The sequence below is a fragment of the Cryptomeria japonica genome, chromosome 9 (genome assembly GCF_030272615.1).
Source record: "Cryptomeria japonica chromosome 9, Sugi_1.0, whole genome shotgun sequence".
Taxonomy (NCBI): domain Eukaryota; kingdom Viridiplantae; phylum Streptophyta; class Pinopsida; order Cupressales; family Cupressaceae; genus Cryptomeria; species Cryptomeria japonica.
Genome location: NC_081413.1, coordinates 674,304,525 through 674,318,406, shown reverse-complemented (window position 1 = coordinate 674,318,406; position 13,882 = coordinate 674,304,525). Strand labels below are relative to the sequence as shown.

Here is a 13,882-nt window from a genome sequence, read left to right as displayed (position 1 = left end):
ACCCAGTTAAGGGATTTACCTCAACCCTATTAAAAGATTTTCCCTGTTAGGAGCAACCTCACAAGAGGATTTAGACTCAAGTTAATGAGCTACCCTGTTAGGGGATTTACAATGTCATGCATGTTAGGGCCTACCCGGTTAAGGGATTTGACTGTTGCAACTGTTAGGAAAACATTAGTAAAGTGATCTGCATGTAAAACCTCTATGCTTGATAAGGTCTGCTTTAGTTTTATTCAACAATACATCAATACATAGCTTCACAATTTACCGCACAATCAAACTCTCAATATTTGCTCCTAATCTCATACTACATCTCATTACTCATCACACTTTTTATAAACATCAACTTAATCAGCTAACAACCTTGGAACAATTTCCTAGGTTCAATGAATCTAGTCAATCTTGCACTACATGCTTTACTTATGTCGGCCAATGACATAACAACTCAAAAATAAAATATAATCGTTACCGATTTACCGATCTTAGTGACTTTGCTCTACCATTTAGTTGTTCTTCATGATTGACTGCTTTGTACATCATAACTCGCTCATCCTATTGAATTCATCGTTGCGGTGTGAAACATAGCTACTTGATACAATCTCAATACTCTTGCGAAACCGCATCACCTAACTCTTCATCAATAGCTCATACCGGTTGCTTGAACACAACTTTGTTCTTGTTTACCGATTGAAGTCCTATTTGTCGGTTCACTGATAAACTATCTCCTCTACCGGTTGGCCTAAAAGACTTAGATGACTATCAAAACATAGTTGTCATCAATGACAACATAAAACAAGTCATCAATCGACCTATTATATCAAAACATCATCATCAAGCCAACATAATACACATGTACACAAAATATGGGAGCATTGATAAGGCATGTGAACTGTTTGACAAAATGCCTCAAAGAAATGTGGAAGCATTGATAAGGCATGTAAATTGTATTCTCATTTACAAAAAAGGAATGGTCAAGTTGAATGGTAAGGGGAATGTGTAGATTTGTTGCACATCTGTCACATGCCGAAATACTTATCACAAATGGAGCCAAATTTAGCGAGTAACGATGTACTAACACAAAACATAGAGAGGTCCACAGTTCCAGATAGTAAATGATGAAAAGTAGAGATAAATTTATTACTCAGCTAAACTCTATCTCTCTAAAATAGGCCATTGAATTGAATGTCTTTTAATAGTAACAAATGGTTTACTTGGTAGCCAGGTAGAAAAATGCTCAAATGGACCTACCATGCAATTGATTGTTGAACATGAAACAAACTCTTGTGACAAATTCATTGCTCTTACACAGATGTCTATAGTTTCTGTAATCTTCTATTGTTGTTAGACAATCATAAAAATGCATAGAAGTCACAATTGAAATGGATGTGAATTTTTTGAAATTGTACAGATCGTGCAATGCCATTACTGTCAAAAAATTAATGCTCTATCACATAATGTTTCTAGAATCTTCTATTGTTGTTAGATCAGCAAAAAAATGTACACAAGTCACAACTAAAATGGTTGTGAATCTTTTAAAATTTTACAAATTGGGCAACGACATGTCCCAAGAACAAACTTGTTTTGAAAATGAACAAAATAGTAATATATATAGAGACACCCGAAACTCCAATTACTACTCAATAGTCGACTGGCTTTGAAAATGCATTATACGGATAAACCCACTTGAGGATATAGATGAGGCTCTTCATTTTCTTCTATTTTCTATGGACTATAATATATGATAATTTATGTCAATTTTACTATGATATGTTTAAGTGAATTTATAATAATATAAGTCAAACTTAATTTGGTACAGTTTTTTATTGATTATATAAAAAAACTTCTACATCAATATTTGGGTTCATACTTTATGATCAACCATAAGATGAGATAGTAGAGAAAAAAATACTTAAAACATTCATAAAAAACTTATAATCAAATTAAAAAATATTCCAAAGCAATATTATAAGCTATAGAAATGTTATATCTATATCAATATACTACTAAATCTTCTAAGGCTATAATTTATGGTAATTTGAGTGAATTTTAATATGGTAAATAATATCAATTAAGCTTGCACCCTGGCTAAAGCTATGAACTTCAGCAACCTATTGATACATGGGAACACTTCAAGGTTGTGGGTGACCTAAAAATCAAGTGGACCTCCAGAGTAAGTTGGCTCTTTCTAAGTACTTCACCTAAACTAACACTTCTTGCATAGGAAAGAGTAAGAAAGAGGACATGTAAAAATGAAATCTAATCCTAAGGTGATGCACCAGATGATATCTTGAGACTCACACAAACAAATGACACACAGTATAACAGTGTAATGACTTTCCTACACAACTCAATGATACACAATTCAGCATCAACAATTCATGAGAAGGCTAAACAAAACACAGTTCTTGGTAGGAGAAAAAGCTCTTCCTCACAATTTAAGACTGATTCCTATAATTAACACAACTCACGACCTGCAAAATCTGTGTAATCTTGTATAAGGCATCAACATGAAATGCAATTTTAAGGACAAAACATCACCACGAGAAACTACATAACACTAAAGACACATGGTAATAGAAAAATGAGAAGGCACGAGTTATTATCGCTGCCAAAAGGTGTCACCAATTTGTATTTCTCTCCAAATGAGTTACAAAATTGTATACTTCTACAAAAGAACTCAGAAAATTACAATATGTCAGAACTAAAAAGGTAAGAACTCCAAAAAAAAAAGGTCTGAAAGTATATATGCTTTTCCCAACAGCTGTATCCAAATAGGAAACCCTAACCATCTTGGCAAATTCACCCAAAAAGCCTATTTTTAAGGGTCCAAAACAAGTCTAGAAGGGGATAGGCTTGAGAAAAAAGTCAAGCCACCCTATCTCCTGCCACAAAAGCTCTTAATTGTGCATTAAATGGCCCCTAAATATCTCCGAACAGGCCTGCAATCCCTCATAAATGCAAAAAATATCTCTAACTGACTAATAAATGCAAATAAGAAAAAATATCTAATAAAGTGATTTAATTAATTATCACTTTAATAAATATCTTTCTTTTACATTTACATTAAGTCCATATTATAAATAAATGTAAATAAAAGTTATTTAATAAAGTGATAAATAATTAGATCACTTTTATAAATAATTTTATTATTTTAATTTATTTAGAATACCTATGTCACTATTGCCTCATAAAATAATATTTATTATGTGATTTATAAATTATCACTTAATAAATATTAATTACATTCATAGTTATTAAGTGGTAATTTACAAATCACTTAATAAATATTAATTACATTCATAGTTATTAAGTGATAATTTACAAATCACTTAATAAATATTAAGCACTTTAATAATTATCAAGTGATAATTTAGAAATCACTTTAATAAATATTATGCACTTTAAAAGGGATGCAATAATAAAACATTTGATCATCCCTCATGCTTTCATGGGGAAATAGCAAGGAGAGAGAAAAATAAAAAGAAAGGCAAAAAATGCCTTAGGCAACTCGATGATAAGGGGCAAATGAAACCCTAAAGTCACTTCATTTTTCTCTTGCATTCGATACTTTTCATTTGCTGGAAACTTTTGCTGAGCGTTGCTTATGAGAGTTTGGATGTTCGATTTGCATCATTTTTGGCGATTTCTAAGGGTTTGTCATACAGATTTTTTGGAAAAATTTGAAGGCAACCAAGCTGGGAAAAGACTGAAGGTTTTCAACTCCATTGTTGGCTGCCATACTTGGATTTGTGTAGGGTTTTTTGGAAGAATTGCTTGCAATATTGAGGCAGCCACGAGTAAGCTTCATTCTGCGAAATATAGCATTGTTTGAAACTTTAACAATATTATTCCTCTATGCATTTACACGAACTTCTCTTTTACTTAAACATTTTAATTGTACAAGAAACATTCGAAGGGTTTTGTTCATGGTTTGACTGTATTCAGTGCCCCTGTGCGTGATTCCTTTAGTATGTTGGGACTGTATCACTGTATACATCACTTTTCATGGGTATCTTTGTTGCTTTGTGTTGGCATTTGGCATAACTGATGCAAAATGAGATGATGCAGGTGATGCAGTTGAAGATGGATGACTGAACCGTTAAAGGATAGAAGACTATTTGTGATGAAGAGATTGAGATTTTGTGATTAGATGACTTGATCAATTATTTGTGTTGTCATTGATGGTAACTGATGTCAAATGATGATTATTGATGTTCCTGATGTTTTGTTGTGTCATCTAAGTGATTTGGTTTACCGGAAGACTGGGTTTACCGATAAAGAACAGAAGATTGTGAATTAGGACATTAACCAGTAAAGCAGAGATGTTTTGGTTGAATTGGACGATTAGCGATTATTGGTGTTTTGCGGTTTGGAATGTGAGCTTGTATCATGGAAAGGAGTATCTGATCGGAACCGAAACTTGTGATGACTACTGGAAGGCTTGTTTCAAATTTCTAATGAAGTTTTGCTACGGTTTTAGTAGGGTTTAATTACCGGTGAAGAAATCATCAAACCGGTAATGATTTTTGTTATGGCAGTGATCAACGACGAGTCTATATGAAGGTGGTAACACGACACAACCCGCGTGAAATGTTTGATTTCTTTTTTGGCGCGATTCAAGGAAGAATTTCTTGGGAAACAACAAAACGCTTACTGGAGTATTTTGAAGTTGACTTTGATATAGATTGGATCTGTGCGATGGGTTTCGATCAACCAACGGTTGATATTGCATTGTAGTTTAATGTAATGATCTGTATATTGATCTGAGATGATATCTTATGATTTGTATTTTAATTTCGTGATGTAATTAGGGTTTAGTGGTCGACTTAGTTGAGATGGCTATTTAGGATGTCACAGTTGATATTTATTATGTCGTTGGTCTTAAGAGAATGTGTTGAGCCGTCCAAGAGTAGTGTGAGATCTTCCTGAGAGTTGCAGTGTGTTGAGCATAACTGGATCTGATCTAGCAAGCCGAGAAGTGCAAGTAACAGATCACTTTTTCACTGTTATTCCCTAACAGTTGCAGCAGGTTAAATCCCTTAATCGGGTAGGTCCTAACATGCTTTAAGCATTTAAGTCCCCTAACAGGGCAACTCTAAAAAAGAGTGGTAAATCCTCTCACGAGGTTGATCCTAACAGATCATCAAGCTCCTAATCGGGTTGCTAGGCAAATCCCTTAACCGGGTGACTCCTAACAGGGTTTGCTCCTATCAGGGCGTATTGTAAGCTCCTAATAGGGGCGTACTTCAAAAGAGTACAAATATTTGTGGGTACCAACTCCCACCATGGTTTTTCCCTATTTGGGTTTCCACATCAAAAAATTGTGGTGTACATGTGTGGAATGCTTTTTATGTGATGTTCTCGTTTATGTTACATTTCATGCACTATTTTTGAGTACACCGGTTATGATGTTTTATCAGAGGTTTATCAAAGGTTATCGATACTGATAAGAGTTGGTAGAGAAAGTGTTTGATCTGATAGATGAGGATAATGAGTTGGTAAATGATCAAATTTATATGACTGCTTAAATGGTGAAAGAATTGACAGATGTGGTAAATGATTTGATTAATGTGTTAGCAAATCTGATAAAGAGGTTGTTAGATCTAATAAAAGAAGTTGAGATAATTGATAAATGATTTCAGATCTGATATAAGTTTGATTTTGGCTTAATCTTGTAAATTTGTATTAATATTGATTCACCCCCTCCCCCCCTCTCAGTATTAACCGCATCCTCATAGGATTAACACTTTGTGACTGTGCTTTACCTACATATCTATAGATAAGCATATTACTATGATATTCTCTCCTTTGTGATCTGTGATAATGTTGTTATGTTCTTTATACTGTAATGGCCACAAAAGACTCTATTATCACTGTTTTCTAAAGCAAAAATATCACATGTTGTGAACTCTTCTATGAACCGCTTTGGTTACTTTTCAAGCTTGCTCACTGATCTTCTATCATGATCTTCAATGGCTATGGCATGTGCACTGTTATTTTAAGACCTGCCCTTACTTAAACTATCACTACTATTTTTGAATTAGTCGTGGTCCATACAATGTCGTGCATTGAAACCCTCAATGGACTGTGAAAGCCTCTCATGCCTTGTTTTTGGATAACATATATCATTGTCATGTCTTGTGATCTCCATAGTAGTTGTTGTCTTCATATGATATAATTGCCAAAAAGGGTGACTTCTATATTCACGGTGTCTTTTTGTTTTCTTTCATTGACCTTGCTACCTAGCGCATAAGATTCTTTTGATTGTATTTTACTTTTGGAAGAAAATGGACTGTACTTTGAAAGTTTGTAACCTTCTTTGATGCCCTTTTGTTGGATGTACTTGATTGCCTATACATTGTTTTGATGATTCTTCATTGGGCTGCAAACTTTGTCCTAGGGTCTGCAATTGTTGTTCTTGTATCTGCTCTTATTCCACTCCCTAATGAATCATGTTGTTTGATTGTAGTTGCTCTTCATATTATCACCGTTTTGATCCTAAATGTTGACTGCATCATGTGATTGCTCCTTGTGGCTTGAGTGCATTCCACCTAAGAGTTCTATTCACTGTTACAGTCTTCACACAGTCATCATTGAATAAACCAATTATTGCCTTTAGACTGTTAGTTTGTCTTTTCTTATTGCTCACTATGTCTAATGGCAAAGGCTTCTTGGAGTGATTTATATAGAATTTGGCATTCATGGATTGCACTTTTGGACCGTCATGATTGTCTTTTAAGTATCTTTGTGGATTCTCTATTATAAATTTGTAAATGGCAGTCTTATCTGCTCTAAAGATGTTAATGTTCCAAAACACTTTCTTTTCAAAACCTTTTGCCTCGTGGCATTGATCATCACTATTTTCTGATCATTGAAACTACCTCTTTGAAGTCTTTATTGGTTGTTCAAGGGAACTCCATATGCTTTGCTTCTCTATTGCAATGTCCATCGTTGATGCCCACTATGTTGATTCTTTTTTTATTACTGTTAATGACACTGTTATTGGTAAAATCATCATTTATGTCTTATATGATACCTTGGTTCCATTAACCATCAATTTATTATTCACATCAGTAAATTCAACAACTTACTGCTTAGTATGATAAATTGATAATTGATTGTATCATAATATCATATAAGAATGCAACACTTACTTCTGTCAAATACCAAAATGATAGCATGTTGGGCTCAACCCTTGTGGGAGCCCATTTTACTCCACATGTTGTCGTATGATGGATGAAACAGTAATAAACTATGCACTTGTATCTGCACAAGGAAACAAACAATGTTAGATAAAATATGATGAAGCTCAGAGGCTTCCATTTGGGGTCTTATGGCACTCTTATGACATTGTTCTGCCTTTTTTGTTCTCTACTTTCTGTATAACTGTTTAATGTTGTATCAAAATAGATTATACATTTGCTAATGTATATGATGTGTATAGTGATACTAAGCTCTAACATCTCTCTTTTATTCACTTGCAGGTACTCAAGGACAATGGAGCAAAACTCAAGAGAATTTGACCAAATTCGACAAGCGACCTTCGGGGTTCATCATTTTAGGCAATGACGGATCTCTATCCACTTCTTATGCTTTTTACTTTCTTGTTTGTCAAATGTATATTCAATTTTGATATAGCATAGAATAAGTTAATCCCACAACTTGTGTGAGAAGCTATACAATTGTAACTATTTGGATCAATTTCCATATATATGCAAAGTTTTTATGAAATTTGTTCTATTTTACAAACTTGCACAATAATGTAATCAATCCGATAAATGTATGCATGAGAACAAACCAATGCCAAAAATAAAATGTGTAGCTCTTTCTCTTTTGCTTGCAATAACTATTCAACTCTCCCTGATTGAGTTGGAAGTAAAATCGAGTAACAGTAAATTTATGTCAATTTTATGATAACTTAAGTCAAGTTTACAGTAGTATATTGTTTCATCTTCTAAACATGACTACACTTTGAAGAGTCCTTCAACGTTTAGCTCTATGGGACCTTGATCATGCAACTCTATCTACTCTTCTTCATAGTCATAAATATTAGTTTGGTATATTTTTAAATTTGATTATATAAATTCTTTTCCACATCAATATATATGTTCTTACTTCATGATTAAAATAACATAAAAAAATATTTAAAAATTATAAAATCCAAAAGAAAAAAAATACTAAACTAATTTACATGGTAGAAAATATATTTCTTTATACCAATCTACTAATAAAGCCTTTTAACAACTACAATGTGGTTTGTCGAAATTGTCCAAAACTAAGAGAAGTATTGAACATATAGTCAATTTTACCAACAAAATAATGTAGAACAAACCACATGAGCCTTAAACCAAAAAAAAACTAAGCATTTTGACATAAAAAATCCTTCAAATCATTTAGGAAAATATTGTTTTGAACATGAAATTTTTTGTAGGGTCTATGCAAAACGAAATGGCCTTGCATCATGCATTCTAGATGGCAAAATTTTAACAAGCATCTATGTGTTTTGGCTTCTCATGTCAATTTCATTTCGATCATGAAGGAGCATAGAGTTCCCAAATAACATTTTAGTACCTTCAAGTATTGACCCTCTTTAGCTAATATGTACACTGAATTCATTGAACTGTGATGAAGGTAAAGAAGCATTCCATCAAACTTCAAAAACATTGCAAAGTTCCTCACCCATGACTCCAAAGGGAAGGGCACTCTTTTTTTTGTATTATTGGCCTTCTAATCCTCAATATGTGTGCTTACTTTCTCACTCCCTGCTCTTTATATACTACTCTAGGCTAGCAACTTTACCCCTATTATTATTATTTTGGCTCATTATTCTAATGATGGATCACAAAATACAAAATTCTTGCATACAAATTTAAACCATGAACAAATATCTATCCTTGCTATGGACTATAAAAATCATGTATCATTGATGATATTATTTATTAATTAAAATATAGATAAGGTGAGGTTTGAGTGCTTTACCATGAAAACACACATTCAATAATTGTTCTCTACTAGAAAAACTTAGAATGCACCATTAATTTTAGGGGTTGACTCTAAGGCACAAAATCTATGAAAATTATAACTTAAAAATTGATTATATTTTTTTGTTGATTGCTAAGCTACCTTTTTGCAACTACAATATATTATTCAAAATGTATTTTACTATCAACATAACTAATTCTTATCATCTAACATCCTCTCTATTCTAGAATCATTGATCTAACAAAGTAAAATGCTCAAATCTCAAAGGAACACCTTAACATAATTATATCATTGCAACAGGGCTTTTTAAGATTAATAATTTCCATTTCAACATTCATAGCTCCAATTAAGAACTATCCAATTACAGCTAAAAGCAACAAAATACTTTATAGGGATACAGGCAGATAAGAAGATGATCTGCACTCTTTTCAGACATTTCTGCAACTAAATCATGTTTTATCGACCGTGAGCTTCTCCACAACTTCAATAATTAAACTTCCTGATTGCACGAAGGAATAAGTTTCCTGACAGCTTAGTCTCCTACAGTAACAGAATCATTGAAAGGCTTTACCACAAGAACATTAGTCCGATCCAGTAAACTAAAAGGTTAATTACAAAATCCGATCTGACTTGCCAGTAAAGAAACAAACAGCCAACAACAAAATATGTCACAGCCCATGCTTAAGCTTCTCACTAACCCGGATTCAGTATACATACTGGCATATCCAGGATTGCCCTTCTCAGCAGAGAAATTCAAGAACGCTCAATTGAAGAGGGATAGCAATAACCAAAACAAATGTGGTGTTATAAAACACCGTTTGAAACAAGCACCAATTAATAAAAAAACAACCCTCCTGCACAGATCTAAGCCTTTGCCTTCTTGGGAGACTTGGGCTCCTTGTCTGAAGAAGCTGTAGTCTTCTTGGGCAAAAGCACCTGGTGTATGTTGGGCAAAACACCGCCATGAGCAATGGTGACTCCGCCGAGCAATTTCCCCAATTCCTCGTCATTCCTGACAGCAAGAAGGATATGCCTGGGAATGATTCTGTTCTTCTTGTTGTCCCTCGCAGCATTACCAGCGAGCTCCAGCACCTCTGCCGCCAAATACTCCATTACAGCCGCGATGTAAATGGGGGCACCAGATCCAACTCTTTTAGCATATCTGCCCTTTTTGAGATATCTGGACACTCTGCCTACAGGAAATTGGAGGCCTGCCTTCACTGATTTGGAGACGCTCTTCTTCTTTGCTCCGCCCTTTCTTCCTCCCTTTCCAGCCTTGGCACCTCCTGACTCCATTATTGATCACTTGGGCTGTATTGTTCACAGAAACTTGTGAAATTTTTCAGTCTTTCACAAACAAACTGGATCCGTTGTGCATGAATGATGATTCCGGTTATTATATAGAGCCTCCACAGTGGATGTCCCAGGGGCTTCGCAGACCGTCCGATTTCATTAGTGCCAACGGTTCAGATGGATTATGCTCCGATCCGTGGACAAGCGATTCAACCAATCGTTTTCAAAAGTTTCAATTTAAAAAACAAGAGAAAATAAGCGGGAAATAATTGCTTCTGGTTTAGACCACTTTGCCTTTCTAGTCAAAAGGATATTTAAATTTATCATCGATGAAATTTTATTTGATTGCTACCTATTCATTATTTCGTATTTAGTTTTGTTTTTTATTGGTTTAAAAAAGAGGAAAATAAATATTAATAAGTTATTTCTATTATAGTGTTATTTGTAGATATTAATATACGATTAAAAAATTTAATATCTTTTATATTTAAAAATTAGTATATGTATCTTAAATAATTGTTTCTAGTCTTTTGGTTATCAATAAAATGTTATTTGATTGTTACCTTTTTCATTATTTTGTATTTACTTTAGTCTTTTATTTATTTAAAAAATGCAGTAAATAGGGGTTGACCCCGTGGTGCAATGGTAGTTGCAACTCCATGTTGATACGGAGGTCACTAGTTCGAATCTCGGATCAGTTGGTTGCAAATATGGATGGAGGTTTCGATGCAAGTTGTGCTTGTGTGTTGTCGGATCTGGAATGGGTGGAGAGAAGTTCAGAGAGATAAGGTGGGGCACATGGAGAGATAAGGAGGAGAGACATAAGGAGAGGAGATATATGGAGTGATAAGGAGATATTGAATGGAATGATAAGGAGTGGAGAGATAAGGCGTGCATGGAGTGATAAGGTGAGATGATTTTAGAGATCAAATATTGAGGTGTTAATACCTCATCATTCAAGTTAATGTACTCGGGGATGGGGTCCCCCTCTGTGGCCCCACTGGTTCGTAGCTCCAGTCAAAAGCAATTACCGACCAAAAAAAAAATGCAATAAATACATATTTATAAGTTGTTTTTCTAATAGTGTTATTTGTAGATATTAATATATAACTAAAAAAATTAATATTTTTATATTTTAAAATATCTTAAATAAATATATTTAAACAATGAGAGATATCAATTTAAAGTTATTTTAATTAGTATAGACACGTAATTTTGTTGTAATTATATTGTTTATTTTATATTATTTAATACACTTGGTTTTATTTTGGCAAGGTAAATATTTGGTTATTTTGGTGATTCTAATTTTTATTTTAATTTGTAATAATACATTGAGACCATAGGAGTTTGTTCCCTTTTATTAATCCAATAATCTTTAGTTTTGGGTAGTCATAACATAACATATTGCCCCCAACTAGCTTAAGGGCTTGGAGTGACAAATTTCCCAATAACAGGAGCCAAAGGAACAAAACTTGGTATTACATTGCTTACATCTATAACATGTACAAATATATTTTTCTTTGCATAGGAGGACTGAGCGACAATGATGTGTATCACGTAGGAATAGCCAAAGATTTGCTAGGGAATTTTTTTATGAACAACTCCAAGCAATCCAAACCCTTGGGATCTATAATGTTCAACACCTTTTTTAGAACTTTTTACTCCTTTGATCACCTGGTTTTATCAAAGATGACACGGTCTTCAAATGGAAAGCAAAGTGAAACCACTTAACCGCATTTGCACAAACCTTTGATCATACATTGTTGGAGAGTAAGGGAATGTCATTCCCCATCCTGCTTGCTTCTATCATCGTGTCTAAATCTCCCAAGAACTGAGGTTCAACCAATTTTGAAGCCATTAAAATCACCACGTCCTTCTTGTCTCTAATATATAACAAGGAGGCCACAAACATTGATGAAATATTTAAATTAACAAGGTATTTGTGCTCAACTTTTAAGAAATTTCCAACTAACACCCATTCAATTGTGAATATAATCAAAGTATGGCTTGTCTTGAAACCCAATCCTAGTTGCTTCTTGAAGATGGTCCCAAGAAAAGTTGTACACCATTGGCTAGAGGTCAACTAAATGGGTATATCCATGGTTGGTTGATAATAGATGAGTGAGATGACGTGTTAAGGGATCAAAAATGTCTTGATAAACACACAATAAATCGAGTGAGAATCATTAATGTAGCCACAGAGTAAAAATTCCTTAATATCCCACATTGAGCCAACAATCCTCGTCATTTCCATGAACATCACCGGATACAAGAGCACCCTAGGAGGGAGATGTCACAGAGCATATAGGCCCTTGTCAACCAATCATTATAGACATTCACGTCAATATCTAGCTCTTTTGTCTGCTCAATTACCATGTTGGTGAGGGAATTAGTTGTTGAGTTGGCTTCCTTGTAGACATGAGTTGGCTTCCATGGGCACTTTGACTCCCTCATCATCATTGAAAGTGTTCTTTGGTGTGGAAGGTGTGTTGGCATTTGCATGAAGATTGCATTAATGATATGTTATGTTGTCATTGATGTCAATTAACCGGTAATGATATTGCTGATATTGTTATTATTGTTGATATTATCTTGTAACTGGTAGAAAGAGCTTTGTGGAGGACATTGTAAATCGTTATGTAAGTTTGTGAGTTAAATCGATAACCAGTAAAAGGTTAAACCCTATCTATGTAATGTAACTGGTAAACCCTACCAATTGTTTTTATCAAACCCTAACCGATTCCCTACCAGTTGTTTTTATTAAACCCTAACCAATTAAGGTTGTTGAATTGGTTATGTTGGTTTATGATCTAGTGATGAGCGGTAATAATGGTGACACGTATGGTCATTGCATGAAGACAAGTTCAAAATGTTTTGGCGCGTTTTTGTCTAGGGAATGAGCAAAGTGTATTGCTTCTAATGCAAAGCGCGTGATGAGTTACTGAGTTCGATGAAGCGGTGATCAAGGAGCGGTTGAGGTTTTCTTGATTGATGTGTAGAGATTGCTATGTAATCCAATGGTCATACTTGAACCGACTTGTTTGAAATTTCTATGAGAGAATTAAGTTTTTGTTGTGTTACCGACCTAATTAATTTTTTATGAGGTCGATGAAGTTGTTTTGTTGAAGGTGTTGGCAGAAATCAGTTGAGTGTGGGTTGCCGAACCGGATGATGAGTCTGCAGTTTGAGTAAAGGCAGATAGGAGCTTAAAAATATCTGATCAAGAAGTGTACTGTTATTCAGACAAATCAAGCAAACTCCTGTTGTTTTCTAACAGTTACAGCAGAACTGAAATCCCTTAACCAGGTAAGCTCTAACAAGCTTGGTTACTTCTCAAATTCTCTAACAAGGTGATCCATTAGCTTGGATTCTCAAATCCTCTACCGAGGTTACTCCTAACAGGGTACTTGCTTCTAACAAGGCATTTGTAGTCAATCCCTTAACCGGGTGATTCTTAACAAGATCAGTTCTTAACGAGACTTTTGTAAAGCTTTAACAGGCTTGGCTCTTGACAGGGCGAACATCATAAGTGTTTAGATAGTTATCTTGTGAGTCTCATCTCACCGTGGTTTTTCCCATTTGGGTTTCCACGTCAAAAATACTTGTG

The 13,882-nt window shown here is 34.4% G+C and overlaps 1 protein-coding gene across 1 annotated transcript; it reads right to left on the bottom strand.

The window, feature by feature from the left end:
- Positions 1 to 9,285: 9,285 nt before the first annotated feature.
- LOC131054157 (histone H2A) lies at positions 9,286 to 10,365 on the bottom strand. Its single transcript, XM_057988621.2, has one exon. The coding sequence runs from the start codon at positions 10,276 to 10,278 to the stop codon at positions 9,847 to 9,849; it is 432 nt and encodes a 143-aa protein (XP_057844604.1). The 5' UTR covers positions 10,279 to 10,365; the 3' UTR covers positions 9,286 to 9,846.
- Positions 10,366 to 13,882: the final 3,517 nt, after the last annotated feature.

Coding starts and splice junctions, on each gene's coding strand:
- LOC131054157 (XM_057988621.2), bottom strand. CDS start 10,278: ATGGAGTCAGGAGGTGCCAAGGCTGGAAAGGGAGGAAGAAAGGGCGGA.